This window comes from Scatophagus argus, chromosome 11 (genome assembly GCF_020382885.2).
Source record: "Scatophagus argus isolate fScaArg1 chromosome 11, fScaArg1.pri, whole genome shotgun sequence".
In the NCBI taxonomy this organism is placed as follows: domain Eukaryota; kingdom Metazoa; phylum Chordata; class Actinopteri; family Scatophagidae; genus Scatophagus; species Scatophagus argus.
In genome coordinates, this window is record NC_058503.1 from 11,541,517 (window position 1) to 11,558,154 (window position 16,638).

At 41.1% G+C, this 16,638-nt stretch overlaps 2 protein-coding genes and 1 long non-coding RNA gene across 10 annotated transcripts in view; 2 read left to right on the plus strand and 1 right to left on the minus strand.

The window, feature by feature from the left end:
• Nucleotides 1-12,714, minus strand: part of osbpl6 (oxysterol binding protein-like 6) — a 34,615-nt gene extending 21,901 nt beyond the window's left edge. For 3 of the 8 annotated variants that reach the window (XM_046403244.1, XM_046403242.1, XM_046403243.1), the window contains exons 1-2: nucleotides 12,310-12,714; nucleotides 4,886-5,125 (exon numbers count right to left, since the gene is read on the minus strand). In XM_046403244.1, the coding sequence (XP_046259200.1) occupies nucleotides 4,886-5,032 (147 nt within the window). In that variant the 5' untranslated portion in view covers nucleotides 5,033-5,125; nucleotides 12,310-12,714. The remainder of the gene's footprint in view (nucleotides 1-4,885; nucleotides 5,126-12,309) is intronic. The other 5 variants (XM_046403247.1, XM_046403249.1, XM_046403245.1 and 2 more) reach the window with 2 other exon arrangements.
• Nucleotides 757-4,951, plus strand: LOC124066655. Its single transcript, XR_006844635.1, has 3 exons — nucleotides 757-833; nucleotides 3,879-4,081; nucleotides 4,817-4,951. It is a non-coding gene; the product is annotated as an uncharacterized LOC124066655 (long non-coding RNA).
• A 1,234-nt stretch (nucleotides 12,715-13,948) lies between the features above and the next one.
• Nucleotides 13,949-15,538, plus strand: LOC124067485 (cytochrome c-like). The gene is made up of 3 exons (XM_046404863.1): nucleotides 13,949-14,106; nucleotides 14,679-14,857; nucleotides 14,954-15,538. The coding sequence occupies exons 2-3, from the start codon at nucleotides 14,686-14,688 to the stop codon at nucleotides 15,097-15,099; spliced, it is 318 nt and encodes a 105-aa protein (XP_046260819.1). The 5' UTR covers nucleotides 13,949-14,106; nucleotides 14,679-14,685; the 3' UTR covers nucleotides 15,100-15,538.
• Nucleotides 15,539-16,638: the final 1,100 nt, after the last annotated feature.

Here is a 16,638-nt window from a genome sequence, read left to right on the forward strand (position 1 = left end):
GATATTTTAAAGAAAACTGACAGTAAAATGAGTTGTTTTGTCTGAAGTCAGATAAGTCAAGCTAACAGTGTACCTTTGTCTTATGGCATCAAATGTCTGCAGTGACACTCTGCACTGTCTCACAGTAGACCTTTAAATGCTCCGATGAATCAGACTATTACAGTTAAGGTTTGAGCAACAGAAAGGACAAACACTCCTTGGGGACACCTTAGGCTAAATCAGCACTATAAACATCAGTACGCTAGCCCACTTTTGATGCTTCTTTCACACACCTGCTTCTCTCAGAGACACTGATACTGGACTCTACTGCTGCACTGCAAAGACACAGCCTAACCAAGTCCAGTTTATTCCCTACTTCACAGTGCATATAAAGAAAATAAAGGACAGAAAATTGGTTTGTTGAGCAACATTCAGTCACATCAGCTTTGGGATGTGACAGCTGTTTTGTATCAAGTGATAGTAAAAATAAGTTAGAGTTCATTTAAAAAAATAAATAAATAACTACAAGAGATAACTACAAAATTAATATAAAATAAAAATAAATCTATTGCAATTAGGTCCTGTCTCAGCTTCCGTAGGCAGCACAGACTCATCAGTCTACAGTTTTTATTTATATGAGGCTGAAGAAGCTCAGGCTTCAGTAGCAACTCATCACGGCACAAACATAAATACAAACTTCTAAGACTATTCACTGGCTCCATAAACAGCATCAAAAACCAGCTTTTATCAACTTTACCAAATTCTACTCTTTTGTTCCAGATAGACGTCTCAACTGTGTGATGTGGTCAGACAGATTCAAGATGTTACGAGTGGGGTCGCCCGAGGATATGAGGGTAAAGATTTTCTGTTTTTCACGTTAGCATAAAGCCTGTTTCTGTCTGAAGGATCGCAAAATAACTGTACAGTCAGCCATCAGGCCTGTGCTTGACGATGGAGACATCCTTGATTTTCATACTGAAATCTCCAGATGTGAGAGAAGCTTCACTCAGTCTTAAGAGTTAACACATTTCAATTCTCTTTGCTGTATGGCTTGAAATTGAAATTGCAATGCCGTGTCAAAAAAACATACTGTGCTGCAAAACTATGTGTTAGAACTGTAAGATGTTCCCACATCATCTTTCACAGTCACCACAGAACAATGATATTTCAGCCACTAATGATCACAGAGGGCTTGTTGTGAGGATGGATTTCACTACAGCGTCTGGCTGGTTCAGCAGTAAAAGTGGAGTGTGGGCGGAGGAGAAGTTAACACCCTGAGAGAGTGCATATTATCACAGTCTCATGCATTGTGTAAACACCACTAATTCATTTACAGACCTACAGTCCACATGTGTGATCTGATCTAACTTGCAGGAGCAACAGAAGCTGTGGCTGATTCAGTGAAAGTATTGTGGAATGACTGAGGAAGAGGAGGGAAACTGTGTTGAGGGATTTTACTGAAACATTAAAGCTCATTTTTGACCTTAGAAAGAGTAGTTATACAAAAATACTCTGTATTTTTACGGATTTGGTTTAAAACAAACTCAGAGTTCAATTAAAAGAATCTCTGTGGAAAATGATAGTATCACTCAGGCATCACATGACAACGTATCAAACAATAAGCTACAGTCTCCTCATATTAAGCAACACAGCCCAGGGGATAAGGTGGTTTATGTCATGCAGAAAATCATGGCAAAACTTAATTTGAGACCAGAAATATCCATGGAAAGACAACTTCCACAGACACAGAAGATTAAAGCCACCTCTGTGCTCTGCTGTTGTTGTTTTTTTTCTTTTACCCATTTCATTTTCCAATTTATTTCTTTTCTTTATCAAGCCCATCTCCTCTGATAGTTGAGATTGTCTGATATTATCAGACCTGTCAAACCAGCATATTCTACGATGATAACCTGGCAGTAGAATAAATAAATTCATTTTTAATAACATTTTCAAGAAGAATGTGTGTACAGGAGAGAGAAGATACTGAGTCTATGCTTCATCATTCTTTCATCTACAGTAATATCAATTTGCTCTGGTCATTTCCATAAAAACAGCCATTATGTGACTGAAGAGGAACAGATAATCGCTTGATAATAATTGATTTCTCCACTCTCGTAAATCAAAGGGACCATTCATAAATATTTGCCCCGGACACAGTGATTCCATAATTTCCTCCCACTATCTCTGAGCCACAACAATCTTATCTTTTGACAAGCAGCAAAAGAAAAAACTGATAGTTGCAGTGACATCCTGAATCATTGTGTGTGTGTGTGTGTGTGTGTGTGTGCGTGTGTGTCCATGCGCTTACTGCAGGTGGTGCCTCTAATTGCTCTGGGTCTCCGGAGTGAACAACAGCAGTCGTCAGCAGAGGGGAAAGTGACACGTATCGATTTGAAAATGGGGGCTGGATCTCATTAAGGCTCCCCCCACCCCACCAAAATGCTCCACTCTTATTTTTCCTCAAAAACTGAGGGTCATTTCTCATCATCTACTGTGCTTCCTCCATATGTCCCTGGGGAAGATGTACTGTGCTGCATATTACATCTACAGCGATCTACGGACATAATATCTCTGAAAACTCCCTGCACAAAGATCACATAATTTGACTGAAATCTCCAGAACAGCTATTCTAAATAGACTTTATGATTTTTTTAATGTGTTTTTTTGTTTTTTACTGTATCCTGGGATGAGATTGAACTTTTAATCTCACAAAGTATTTTCTCAACTATAATCATCATGTATTTCTAGCCTTTTCTTGACCACCTTCATCTTACACCAATATGGATAATGTGTCCATATCAAAATCCTTCTTTCTTCTCTTCATTTAAAAAAAAAAAAAAAAAAAAAAAATTAGATGACTCATCTTGAACATGAGTGCCTTCACATAAGTGCCTACACATTTATTCATCAAATGTCATTGTTGGCAACAAGCTAACCCCCATACTTCACTGTTAGCGTGTCATTAGCAGTAGCTGGCAGAGTGATATCAGGGGTCAGAGGGGAGCGTTTTGATATTAAGTCGGACAGTGTGGCTCAGGTGTAATGTATTCACTTCTCTCTTATTTTGATCTAACAACACAGTGTGGGAGGAGTGGGCGGAGGGCAGCAGTCCTCTACAGCTCTGTTTCACACCTTGCTATGCCAACTTTCTAGCAGTCCATACACATACCCCGCTTCGCCTCAAAATGTCACGTTACAGAGGCTGAAGACACATTCAATTTGTTTTACTGCAACTTTAAAGTCAGCGGAGACATATGCTCTGACTTTTCCTCATACATCCTTACAGAAATCCCGTGCTGCTGCATTCAGCTGTCTCAGGCGTTTGGATCTGGAGAGGATTTCTGTGGTTTTGAAAGGCACCCCTGTCTCTGACACATCCAAATTGCCCAAACTGCCTACAGATACAGGATTGCATCATTTAACACTGTTCATCATCATAACACAAGACAGCTGCAACAATCAACAACTAATTTCCAGTTAAATTCTTCATGTGCTGCTGAGCCTTGCAATACACTTCTGACTATCTTGAGATCTTGATCAAGCAGGTGCCCAAAATGAAAGAAGCCTACGGGGCAAAGACTCCCATTTGCTGCTATCTTAGCACATGCCTCTTTGGGTAGTACCTGACTTCATTAAACACATTAAAAGAGATGAATAAGAGAAGAAAAGCTAATAGATAACCTTGCTCTCAGATTAAGCTGCCTTTAAGAGTATGGAGCGTCTGGGAAATGAAATGCCAAACGCTTTCACCCATGAAGGCCTTGTTATCAGAAGTGAGTAGGCAACATTAAAGAAGGGAAGAATGAATGGGTTGGAGGGGTTAACAGTCTGCCTCATCAAGCAGCAGGCCACTGACTGTGTGCTCCCTTTTCTCAAACCAACTCCCTTTTCCTCTTCAGAGAGTCATCTCCCGCGGACATGAACTGGGCTGCCTCCCGCACAGCATACCAGAGCGTGCCACATGTTCAGTGGAGCACCAAGCCTCCGCCTGTCCCTCATGAAATATGCATCACCCAGTGCCGACGGAAAAGCTGTGATGTCAGAGCTTCCAGTTTCGGTGTCCTGTTTCTGCATTGCCACAGTGACACAGCAGCTCAGTGAGGTAAAGAGGGCTGGGGGCTTCACACGGCTTACTGCAGGGGTTAAGTTTAAGCACTTGTCCTGTGAACTGTGAAATAAGAGCGTATCTCATTGTTTACCGCGCCTCTGCAAAGTTTTTACTTACCAGCCAGGGACTTAAGGCTGCTCTGTCTTAGCTGATTAGTCACCTAATCACTTGATAAGGTCCTGTACGCTTGATAGTCATTTACTCTTTTCTGGAGATTTTTCACAGGGAAGACATTAATAATCGTTAACTGTCATTTGGCCAAATGATCGATAATCTGGACTACAGGAAGGATTCCGGTCATGCCGCACTATTGATGTGGTTACTGTAGTATTCACTCAGTCTGTGCTGTGACACAAATAAAACTGAACTTCACTTAAGAACTAGCAAAAGAACAAAAGTCTGCATCTTCTCTCTGTTAATATTTGTTTTGAGGACAGCCCTTGAAGGAATATACATAAAGCATGTGCAAGTTTTGGGGAAAACTAACTAGGTCATCACATAATGGTTTTGTTTTTGTTTCTCACACTGAAATTGCTGAATTAATATTTCACAATCGTAGATTTCTTTGGCAGGCCTGCTTCCCTTCTGTCATGTTTGTTTTTTCTGTTGCAAAGACTGTCTCACAAGGCACTGAAAGTAGAGTCTTAATATTGCCTCTGCTCAAGTCGCATGTATTCAAAGTCGGTGCTATCAAACAGAAAGATAAGATGAACTTCATTGATCCCACAGTGGGGAAATTCACTTGCTGTGGCAGCTCACAAGGACAGAAGAGGAGTCCTCCTGTGACCTGGTAATTACCTGCCGGCTGTCGCGCTGGGAAGAGGAAGAGGAAGAAGCGCTCTTGTGAACCGGTGTGGAGGTCTTGTTGACTAGCGTGGAGCTTCGCTCCTCAGAGCTCATAGTGCGGCCGTGGGGGCCTCGCTGGTAATGCTGGTGGTGAGACATGGTGGTCACCAGTTGGCTCCGTAGACCTCCCTCAGCACTGAGCCCTGCAGATCAGGAGCATCCTCTGACACTGTCTCACTGCTTGCTGTTCATCTGAAAAACAAAGGTCAGGAAGTTAAACTATCGCCTCCACTTCACCTTCCTCATTCTATCGCAGTGCTGTTGCTTAGCACCAGACAAAGCCACACTGTCACTGATCAAACAACAGTTAGTCTAGTTTATTCCTTGAAGAAATGAGTGTATGAACTACTGAGAATTCCTTCAATTTCAATGTGTTAATCTAACCCAGTCGAGAGTTAGGACACACAGGCCAAAGACAAGACTCAGACTTGTCTTTGGCCTGTGTGTCCTATGTGCTGTCCCCTCACTTCAGACAAACAGCAAACAGTGTATATCTTCCTAGCTGCATTAGATATCAGATATCAGATATTATATATCTGATATCTAACTCAGTAATCATTAATTATTTTTTCAAGCAAAAACATCACGAATCTGTTAGCTCCAGCTTCTCAAATGGGAGAATTAGCTGCTCATATTACATAATAATGAATTGGATATTTCTGACTTTTGGACCCTACATCTTACTATACATACTGGACTCTGTTTACAGACAGAAAACTCAGCAGATAACTTCATCCATTTGACTGTAGTTACACCCCCAGGGCTGTGCACATAAACCCTTAAAAATCTAATTAAAACCACAACAATGATGGTAATTACACAAGGACCGTATGAATATAATCAATATAAGAATGTATCTACAGCCCTACTGTATGGTCACAAAGCAGTCATGGCCACCTTCAAAGCTAAACCAGCTATAACAACATCACCCACTGGCTTAAACTAAGAAACCAAGTTGTAGATGCAGGACTGCAGCTTGACTAAATATAGTGGATTCAAAATGTCTTGTTAACCTTTTGTTCAGATGGCAACAGGGGGTGCTCGTTTTCATCATTAGTCATGGCAGCATGTTTCTCCATGCTGACACCCACAACACTGCCTGCAGTGCTGCTGTGTAATTGTCTAAGCTCTCAGGATGTCTCAGCACTGACAAAACAAACATACATCGATTGCGAGATAGCAGAAAACAAACAGTCCCGGTGCAGTTTAGAAACTGAGGAGGACGTCACTGGACCTTTACAAGGACAAATATCTCAGTATGTTTGGTCAAATACCTCTGTGTTTATAATGTGACTTTTTGGGGATAAGATTCAGAAGGTGCAGTATTTACAGGCGTTTGAAATCACAAAGCTCTGTCATATAACTATGATGAACGAGTTAAACCCAGGAAAAGATGAGAATGACAGAACAGCTCCACAGTAAATCATGTACGGTGGAAAGCAGACATGGCACTCAGGTGTGCAGTATTTTCAGCCTGTGAGTAGTTGCTCTACAATAAAGTGCTGTGGTTGAATATAAGACACAAGACATATTCTGGTCAAAGCTTCACCAATTCTGAAAGACCGATAGATTGATGAGTGTGACAGTGCAGGATGAACAAGCAGTGATACATATTTTGTATCAAAGACTGTTTGTGTTCACAGGGATTGCGGTTTAAACCACAGGATGTGCTCTCCCATATGTCAGGAAACTGTGAGAGTCCACTGAGCAGCTCAGCACACTTCAGCAGTACACACTCTCACATGCAACCGTGCAGGGCACTCACACACTATAATCTATAATTCAGATCCTTTAACAACGTCATCATCCCGGCCCTGTCTTAAGCCAACTAGGATCTAAGCTACTGTAAGACAAGACGCTAAGTCCACTCAGATAGCGTTTTCCACTTAGCCTATTTAATAGAGCCACTCTCCTTGACCTAATAAGGAGGCAGAAGAGAGGAGTACTTCTAGGATAAACTTCTAGGATACTGTTTCAAAAAAAATTTCAATTTAGTTTGTAAGCTAGACTTAATGTGGCATCCTTTCAGTGAGATTTGTTGTAAGTGAAAGACACAAACAGAAATCTGTGAGACCATGAAAAGGATGGAAAGATGCCAAAACACATACAAAGCTGCTGTAAAGAAAAGTGAAGTTGAAACTTTTGCAGAACACGTAAGTTGACCACTATCAACACAAAGGCACACGTCTGCGTTATTACACTACATTAAAACAGAGTGAAAACAATTCTGTTTTTTAGCGTAACTAAAGATTTCGGTTATTGATTAATCTTACAGTTACATCTCTGGTCATTTGGTCTATGAAACATTGGTGACTCTATCCAGTGCCAACCAACAATCCAAATAAGAGTACAGCCAATTAATTTTCTGTCATTCAAATAATTGACTACTCATTGCAGCTTACTGGCTCAAGCTAAACTTTCAGTGTATGAGAAAATAAAAGTGCCACAGTGTCTGTTTGACTCCTATTTAAATAAATGCTCCATATGAAGCCACTGTGTTGGGAAAAGTTCGATCAGGAACTGATTAGTCATGAGCTTAATCTTCTAAATCCTGTCACCATGATTACAGACCTTTAGGCAGCAGGACAAAGCTGGCCCTGCCATGTGGATGCTACAGTAGCACCTTGTCAAGACCTTCCAGACCAGTTTCAAAACAAATACTACTGACCTCACAAATATGTGACTGTCTGATGATGTGTGTGTGTGTGTGTGTGTGTGTGTACTGTATGAGTGCAGGTCTCTCAAACAGAACATTTTGTATGATGTGATTTTTTTTTTTCTGTTGATGCATGTGCTCAATTTCCTTTTTCCAAAGTCTGATTCAAAACTCAGAGGCTCAAATTGGATGCGGTTGAGACATTTTCAAGATCCTACTGGACAAAGGGGAGCTTTCAGTTACATGAGGCAACAATGGCAGTAGTCTTTGAAAAGCACCCTTGTGTCGACATTCTTTTAATGCCTCAAGTTGGAGTAAAAAGTCACCAAACTTAACCGACTTGACTACACTCACTGCTACAATGAGGCTGAGCTTGGCTTGCCATCCCACCAACATTAGGGTTAAGGTTGCAACGTGTACTGAGAGAGTATGAGGAAGTGTGGTATTTTAAAATAAGTGAGTGGTATTGCAAAAACAGTTGTGTGACATTGCAAAACACTGAAATGAATACATGTAGCACATACAAGATATGTACTTGAAATGCTTATGATCTGCAAGACAACTTATTTTTTTGAATCCAATCAAAAGTTGGGAAACAACAAATAATGTAATGACACATCATTATACATTACCTACAGTATGTATGTTTTGTTGTGTGGTAACAGAGTGAAGGTTTACAAAATAATATATCTGCAACATGTAGCCTCTTTTGTTTGTGCTGCTGCATTTCACACTATAAAGAATTCTTTATGAAATTAGTCTACCCAATGCCTAATTTCCTCATAAACATTTTAAGTTCACAGTTGTGAGGCCCCCCATTCGTTAAATGTCTAGTTAAGCAAGAAAACACTTTCTCTTCCCTTTACCCAAAATGCATTCTCAGCCAAATCACACACATGAAATACGTTGTTTATCTCATTTCATGCCCCAGAAAAGCAGCAGTATTTGGGGACACGGTTTTCCCAAATCAAAAGTAATGATGAAAACTGTCAAGAGAAATGTTGTGGTGGGGGGGTGATTGAACATCAAGCAGCAGTGTCATTCACCGATTATTTACCATGGAATGACTTTCTGTCTAAATTTAAAATGTTCATAGAGGGCTCATTAAGCTTGAGCCTATTAAAACAAGCCGAATAAACAACACTGGTGATAGGGCATAAACAGGAGTCCAGGCCAGTTTAGTTTAGTTTTTTCATTAGTACTAAGGCATTAAGGTAATGGTAAACTGATGGCTATAGATATCGCCATAAATCACGTGGTTGCAGTCACTGAGACCTGATGATTAGAGCTCTGATGGTCAGTCAGTCAGTCAGGTGTTTAGTCAGTCAACAGAAAATTAACCAACTGATCTAGATAATGGATTAATTGTAAAAATTTTCACAATTTTTGCAAAGAAACAAGAAAATACCCTGTAGATTTATAATAAAAATTAATCGTTTGTTGCAGCATTAAGGTGATTTCAATTACATTTATTTATTTAACTATTTTTAAACTTGGATGCCACACTTTTGTAGGAATGCCCTCATCACATTCACACAGTTGCACACATTCACACCTGGAACATGTCCAGTACAACCACAGTCTGAGCTGCTGGCCACTGAGCAGCTCCGCTGAAGCGTTTGGAGTTAAGGGCCTCATTAAGGGGCACCTCGGTGGTGCTGCTGCTTTTTCACTTTCACTTACCCATATTCAAGCTCGCTGTTCTAACCTTTGGGCCACCACTGCCCGACCACTCTGGTAGTGAACTGATACTGCAGTTAACAGTGATAAAATGTCAAAGTCTCCCTCTGTTACAGAGCATCAATGTAGCGAGTGAAAAGCTCTGTCTGAAAGTGGCAAGCAAATTCAAGGAAATGCTTACATTTGTCCTTTACATATCTGCTGGATAACAGGAAAAACACTGGGTTGAAAGTACCAAAAAAACATCTATAAAGTAGTATAGTAATAATAATGATAATTTCTAATGCACTGGAATCAGCTGATGTGGCTGATACCTGAGTATCAACTGGTAACAGGATGGAAAAAACAGTATCGGCTAAGCACAAAACCCAGGGACAAACAGGATGCTGAGGTCCATTTTCTAGAAATCTAGTCCAATAAATATGCTGGCAAACACGACCACAGTGCCTGTGGCCATATGACTGATATTGGCAAGTTATTCGACTTGATCCCTCATGATTACCTCTTACTTTAAAAGAACAAAGGTGGGAGGACCTTCATAAAGTTTGAGCAGCCTGGCATAGAGACAACCACAAGCTTCAGTTTCAGTCAGCTGTAACAACAACAGTCGGCTCCACTGCAATGTCTTTAAATGAGATGCTGAATTCTGACAGGCTCCGGGGATTCTGATTTGGCAAACGCGTCTCGTGTGACCTTACAGGGCGTTGGAGAGTGAAAAGTAAAATTTCTCCTGCAGGGATCAATAGAGTATCACGAATAAAGCGGCGACTATCATCTGTCCTGACGTGGGTCAAGCCAGGAGCAACGCAGAGCTGCCTGAGAGGCTGGGGGGACTGCAGTAATCCCACTATCTGTGTGCCCTGCTCTGCGAGATCTGAGGAGGATGAAGAAAATAAACTTGAAATTCAGACACCCAATATGTGAGGTGGCACTGCGAGACCCAAAGCAAAAACAAGCCAATGAAAAACAAGAAGAAGAAGACAATCAGAGGTCACTTTCTAAGGTCTGTTCGGATGTTTGCTGCAGTTAATGCACATTAAACATAAACTCAAACAACATGTAATTCAATGAAGCGTCATGGTAACTGTGCCTTAAAAGGGGTCGAAAGACATCCATGTTTGTCTTGTCACCACATCCAGGCCACCTGAAATATCACATTATCGACCAGCCTTCTACAATGAACCAAGTTCGTACTGATCTCCCCTCTCAGTTGCATAATTAAAGCAGGCCAACAAAAGGAGACTCATGTCCCAAGATTATATTACGGGGTCTTCAAGGACAACTATTGTCTGAATTTACAGCTGGCTAACAATGCATATCGATCAGCACAGCAGTGTTTTGACTGTTTACCTGGGTGTACAATTGCAGGCTAAATGGGTGCAGATCTTGTGTGACATCTGGAAGCAGTAAGCTGCGCATCTCTTTAAAGTAGGCCCGTCTTCTTCTTTTTTTTTATTAACAACACCAACTGGACACAGCCAGTTTAATCTGCGCTGCACACATTACATCATCTAGGTAGAGCGTGGAGATCACACTGCAATACTTTTAAAGTATTGACTGACTTGTGCCCATATTGGGATGCGTTAAGAGCGGACAGTTGGCACTGAATTCCTGTCCGGTTTTGCTTGGTACAAACCATAATTTGTTAGCTTCATACTGTGTCTTAATGTCCTACAGTTTTTGTGTCAAGACAACACTAATGCACTTTAACTGTTTGGCTTACTTTGTTAAGAGGTTGAAAAGAAAGAAAACTCAAAAAATAAAAATTAGTATAACTTTTCATGTCCAAACTGGCATCTGTGCATTTTGAATGAAACCACACTTCTAGAGAAGAAAGAACCAAAAGCTGATTAGACTAATAACAAGTGAGAATGAAAAAAAAAAAACACAAAGTGGTGATTATCAAGAACAAATCATCAAAACAAATGAAAAGGATAGCTATAAAGACTAAGAAGCCCTTAAAACCTCAGATTAGTCTGGCAACTGCTTTAATTTGTAATGAACTTTGTGCTCTGCTATTTAAATGAGTGAGAAGAAGTAATTAGTCGTTTTAGTCCTTATTAATGTCATGTGAGCAGAAAACACAACCTGAGTCCAACATTTTTGAGCTTCAAAGTGAGGCTGTCTTTATCCCCTATGCGTCTGTCAAACAATAAGACACACACACACCCTTGCAATGGGGACAGGGACACCTTCAACATGACGGTCCTACAGGCCTGGCCAAGAAACATATCAGCAAATCAATCATCACTGCAGCTCAAAGCAGCATCTGTTTAACACAGCAAGCCAGTCACAAACTACAAATGCGTCGTCCCGGTTTCCTCTGATGTTCTTTAATTTATGTCCCTTAAGGGTTATTTTAAACAACTGCAAAGTCACTGGCTGACCTTCAGTTGAAAAAAAAAACGAGGCAGACTGATGTTGTGAAGCAAGAACAAAAAAAGTTGGCTAACTTTCAATTAGTTCGCGTCTCGACACTGACAACGTAACGATAAACGCTCGTGAGAGGAGATCACGATCACCGGTAACACTCTGAATACATGAAGGGACTGCTGTCTAACTTGGGACCGCAGAAGCTACGTCAAAAAAAGGTGAAATTGTCAGTGACGCATTACGTTTACATCGTTAAAGTCAGTTACAGAGTTGACTGCCTGGTTGTTATATTCCTCCACAATATCATCCATATTTTACAAGTCCTATGGATAAAAATAATAATAATAATGCCCTGGTAGTGATGGGACATACATTTTTTGACACAGAGACGCAGAGGGTCATGTCATCCCCCGTGTTGGACTAGCAGCAGCTAGCTAAGAGCGCGGAGGCTAGGTGGTAACGTCTGACTGGTCCTCGGTGATTCACTCAGGATGCAAATACAAAAGGATGAGATGCTGGAGTCTCAGTCTGAGCGGCTGAGCCAACACAGCCAAAACAGGGGCAGCCGCAGCGCCAACGGCAGCGTTGTTATGACAGTTTTCTCTATTTAAGCAAGACAGCCATTGAGGCTACGTAGGAGGAGGAGAGAGAAATCTTATTGTCTTACCACAGATGCGGTGTAATCACCATGTCTTTACAGTTCTTGGCGCAGGAAACAATTGAGGAGGGAGGCGGTGGGGGGGTTCTCCCTGGACTGGGCAGAGATTCCCAGTTTCTCAAAGGCAAACGGCCTCCATTAGGGTCCCCATCGAATACACCTGTTTCTTCGTGTTAGAGGCGTGTGCTGCGCGGACGGCAGAACATTACGGAAAGTCAAAGAAAAGTGCTGTGTTTGCCCGTTTCCTTGAATGCGGGCTGTGATGCTCCGCTCGGCTCAACTGCACTCCAACGCTCCTCCCTGCAGCAAGATCGGCTTTGAGCGGGAAGAAATCGCCGGAATGGATCAAACACTGGCGGACAATGGCTCATCACAAAACACGGCAATGGAGTCGCTCAAACCTCGGAGGAGGAGCAGCCAATTATGAGACAGTCTGGAAGAGTCCTGGAGTTCACTGGTGAACTCAAGGCCCCCCCCTCCTCCCTCCCAGTCGAAAAAGTGCACTCTTGGATGAATTTCTTGGTTGATAAAACATGACAAAGTGGCCTTCAGGGTGGCTTTCTAGTGGACAAAACATAGTTGTGTGTGGTGTCCTTCCTGTGAAGAAGTCCTCTCTGAGTCCGCCACTGCCTCAAGATATCCATTTTAGGTATTATAGCTACTTAGTGACCTTAAGGCAGCCACTTGATGAATTTCCTGATTGGAAAATAGCCTGGAGTGGGCCACTTTCTATCACATTTCCAGTGATAAATCCAACACTCAACACCTAAGGTCAAATGTGGGTCAGTGGTGCCACAAGTATACTATTTTCCATATTAAAAATGATTCAAGTGAACATCCCTACACTGTAACTTAAAATCAAATCAACCAGCTCTTGGGCCTGCTTATTCAAACTTGCTTGTAAGCTAAGGAGCAGGTCTCAATCACGCATCCATATGCTGTAATGAAAAAATTAAACTATTAGTTCAGTCACATGTGCACAATACTTGTGAACTCCTACCACTGACTTTGTGTGTGATCATCTGATGCTCGTTTGCATGTGGAGCTCCATTGCCAAGATATCTTGTAATCTGGTGCATTCCTGGGCTTTTCACACACAGTGGGATTTATGGGGGGAGTATTTTATCTACAACTGTAACTTGAGAGGCAGCCTGTGGGAAAGGGTGACTGTAAACTCTTATCATCTGTGTGTGTCTGTCAAAAAGATGGCTGGGATCAGATTTCATGGCCGACTTACCCAACCTGAACTTTGACCTGCTCCATATTAACCCTTATGCTCGAGAACACACCATGTCACGACTGAAGTTCATCCGAAGGCTTTTGAGGAACTGAATTTTGTCTGAATTTTGTGTATGCAGAAATCAAAAGACATTCTGGGGATTCAAAGGTCTGTAAGGTCACTTTTGAAAGCGTGATGACAGCCTTTCTGCTGTCTGTTCCAGCGCTGTGACGTAACACACTTGGCTGTTAATAAATAACCATGAAAATGTAGAAGAAAACTTAACGCATGCCCTGACTCTGGTTGAGAGATCCTTAAATACAATCCAGTCACATTTTAAAGATAATTCGTGAAATTATTCTGTTGGGTGTGACACCTTTACAGCACACAAGTCATCAGACGTCTGTCTTGTCTGTCGTAACTTGGATGATGTAACAAGTCACGTGACCGAGTGACGTGGGATTGCGGAGTAACTTCGCTGGAAGCGAGACACGTTCGTGAGCCACTCGGTGCTGACTGTGCCGGCGAGAGGACAAAATCTGAGAAATTAAGTCTCGATAGGTCGATTGAACGCGTACCACGAAAAGGTAAGAAGTTGTTCATTAAGATATTAGGCTTATCTTGTCGTTGTTTTCAGTGTAATGTCCGTCTACGTGACTTGGAGGTGTCTCTACACCGGCTCCTTCCTTATAAACGTGTTTTAGGACCGGTGTTCCTGTTTCCTGGCAATACGCCCTAACTTCCTAATTGAAAAGCTCAGTCACATATATTTTTACTGTAAAAATGTCTCCATCTAACTTACAGTTGATGTTTTAATATATCCTACATGGGTTTCTGGTTAGTGTTGGTGTCTAAACATTAGGCCTTTCTAACATACCCTGGACTCGAGGACTGTCCTAGTCTTCTTTTCCCCTTTGTCTTCATAATATCACGGAGATAGTGGCCTAAACGTACACTGTTTGTGTTTTATCATATCCATCACGTTCTTTGTGTTACCAAAGTCCGTTTTGTAACATCGTCAAAGGGCACCTTTTGTTACTCAATTTAGAAGAGAGCTCCCTCTTGTGGCTGAATGGAGATAGTTTTATAGTTTTCAAATTTAAGTAAGCCAGTAATTATTCACAGTACTGTAAAGCTAATAAATACTTTTTCTCTCTAGAGAAGCCATGCCTGCAGACATAGAGAAAGGCAAGAAGGCATTTGTCCAGAAGTGTGCACAGTGTCATACTGTGGAAAATGGTGGAAAGCATAAGGTTGGGCCCAACCTTTGGGGTCTGTTCGGACGTAAAACAGGCCAGGCAGAGGGCTTCTCTTACACCGATGCCAACAAAAGCAAAGGTAAGTACTGGATTCACAGTATTTGAACAGTCCTGAGAATCATGCTGTATGGCTTTAACATTATTTCACACTGTCTGTGCACATTTTTAATTCCAGGCATTGTTTGGGATGAAGACACCCTGATGGTTTATCTGGAGAACCCCAAGAAATACATTCCAGGAACAAAGATGATCTTCGCTGGCATCAAAAAGAAGAATGAACGAGCTGACCTTATAGCATATCTCAAGTCGGCAACTTCATAAAGAACTCTTCATCTGTCTTGCGCCCTGACAAACTGCTCAAAAGGCCCGCAGGAGTCGTCATTCTTTTAAAACTTGGCAGAATGAACAATCTGAGTGGGGTTGGCATGATGTGTTTGTCACAGCTGGTCCTCTGTTTCTTTTGTGTATGATATCCCCTGGTTTTAACAGGTCACTCTTCTAACATAAATTATTAAACCATATACTGTGTATTGTGAATGTCTGGACTGAAAGCTGTGTATTATGTTTGCTTATTAACTGTCATCCAATGTTCTGTTATCTCAGTTTCTTGGTTTATAATTGTCTTAATAAGTGCCTGTTCAAAGAATGAATGGGCCTGTGCCTTTTCTGCTTCAGATGTGACGATATCCTAACAGTCTTTTGTTATGTCATTTTTTAAAAAATAATTTACAAGTTGAATAAAATTGACATGTAACTGCTATTTTTTTGTAATTCTTTGAGTCTAAGTTCTTATAAGTGAATATCTGGCCTCTGTTAGGTTTCTGATGAAATTAATGATCATAACATTCTATAATTTTGCGCTTATTCCATGTAGATTTGTGAACCGAATTAAACTCGCATACTCTGTGTTTTGATATACATCAAAGAGTGTATGTAGATCTTATACTTTCCCCACTAAGTGAAAGGGGATAAATTTTGTTTTAGTCTGACGTTTTTTAGTACAGTCATTACTTCAATGTGTACTGGATTTTTGTGTATCATGTGATATACATACATTTTTTCCCCAGAATGCAAAGGCTTCTCCCTGCACATGACGTGACTTCATTTGTTGTGTTACACTTTAGATTGTTGTGAATGTTGGTTATTTCTTTAAGGTCGTTTGGCCTCAGTGAAAGTTGACTCCATGTTGGGGTACACCAGTTTAAGTTTTGATGTAAATCATCGGACAGAGGGTGTCCATGATGGGAGACATCAGGTTCGACTGTTTAACCTATCAGAATTAGACTTTAACTTTTAAATTCTCAGTCCAAGTTGTGGAGTACACCTCCCTCTAGCGTTCAAATGTCGCACCTGCACACAGATTCACTGATAATATTGTTTAAAGGAATTTGATTTTCTGACGTCTTCCTGCCAATAACAGTCAGCGTTACACAGCCTCATTACATGCTGTAGACCAACCACCGCACACTGAGCATTTGCCGAGGTTTGAGGCTTGTGAGACAGGTGTATTGTCGAATTGGAGTTTCTGTTACACAGTAGCCTGAAAGCTATGAAACACATTTTTTTCTTCAGGCGACAGTCATTTACTTTGCATAGGAATCCATCGTGTTTGACGCCGCTGAAGCACAATTTCAGTAAATTATAATCCAGCCACATGGCAATATTTTGCTCTTAAGAATCCCTGTAAGTCTACAGTGGTACAGAGTTATTCCTGAAAGTCATGAACATTAATGGACACACGTCCTCCAGCATAAGCCACCGTTTATATACCGTTTAATAACTACATTACACAATTTGCAATATGCATCACATATCAAGCATACTGAGATGGTAGATGAACGTACCATCACCATTATATTT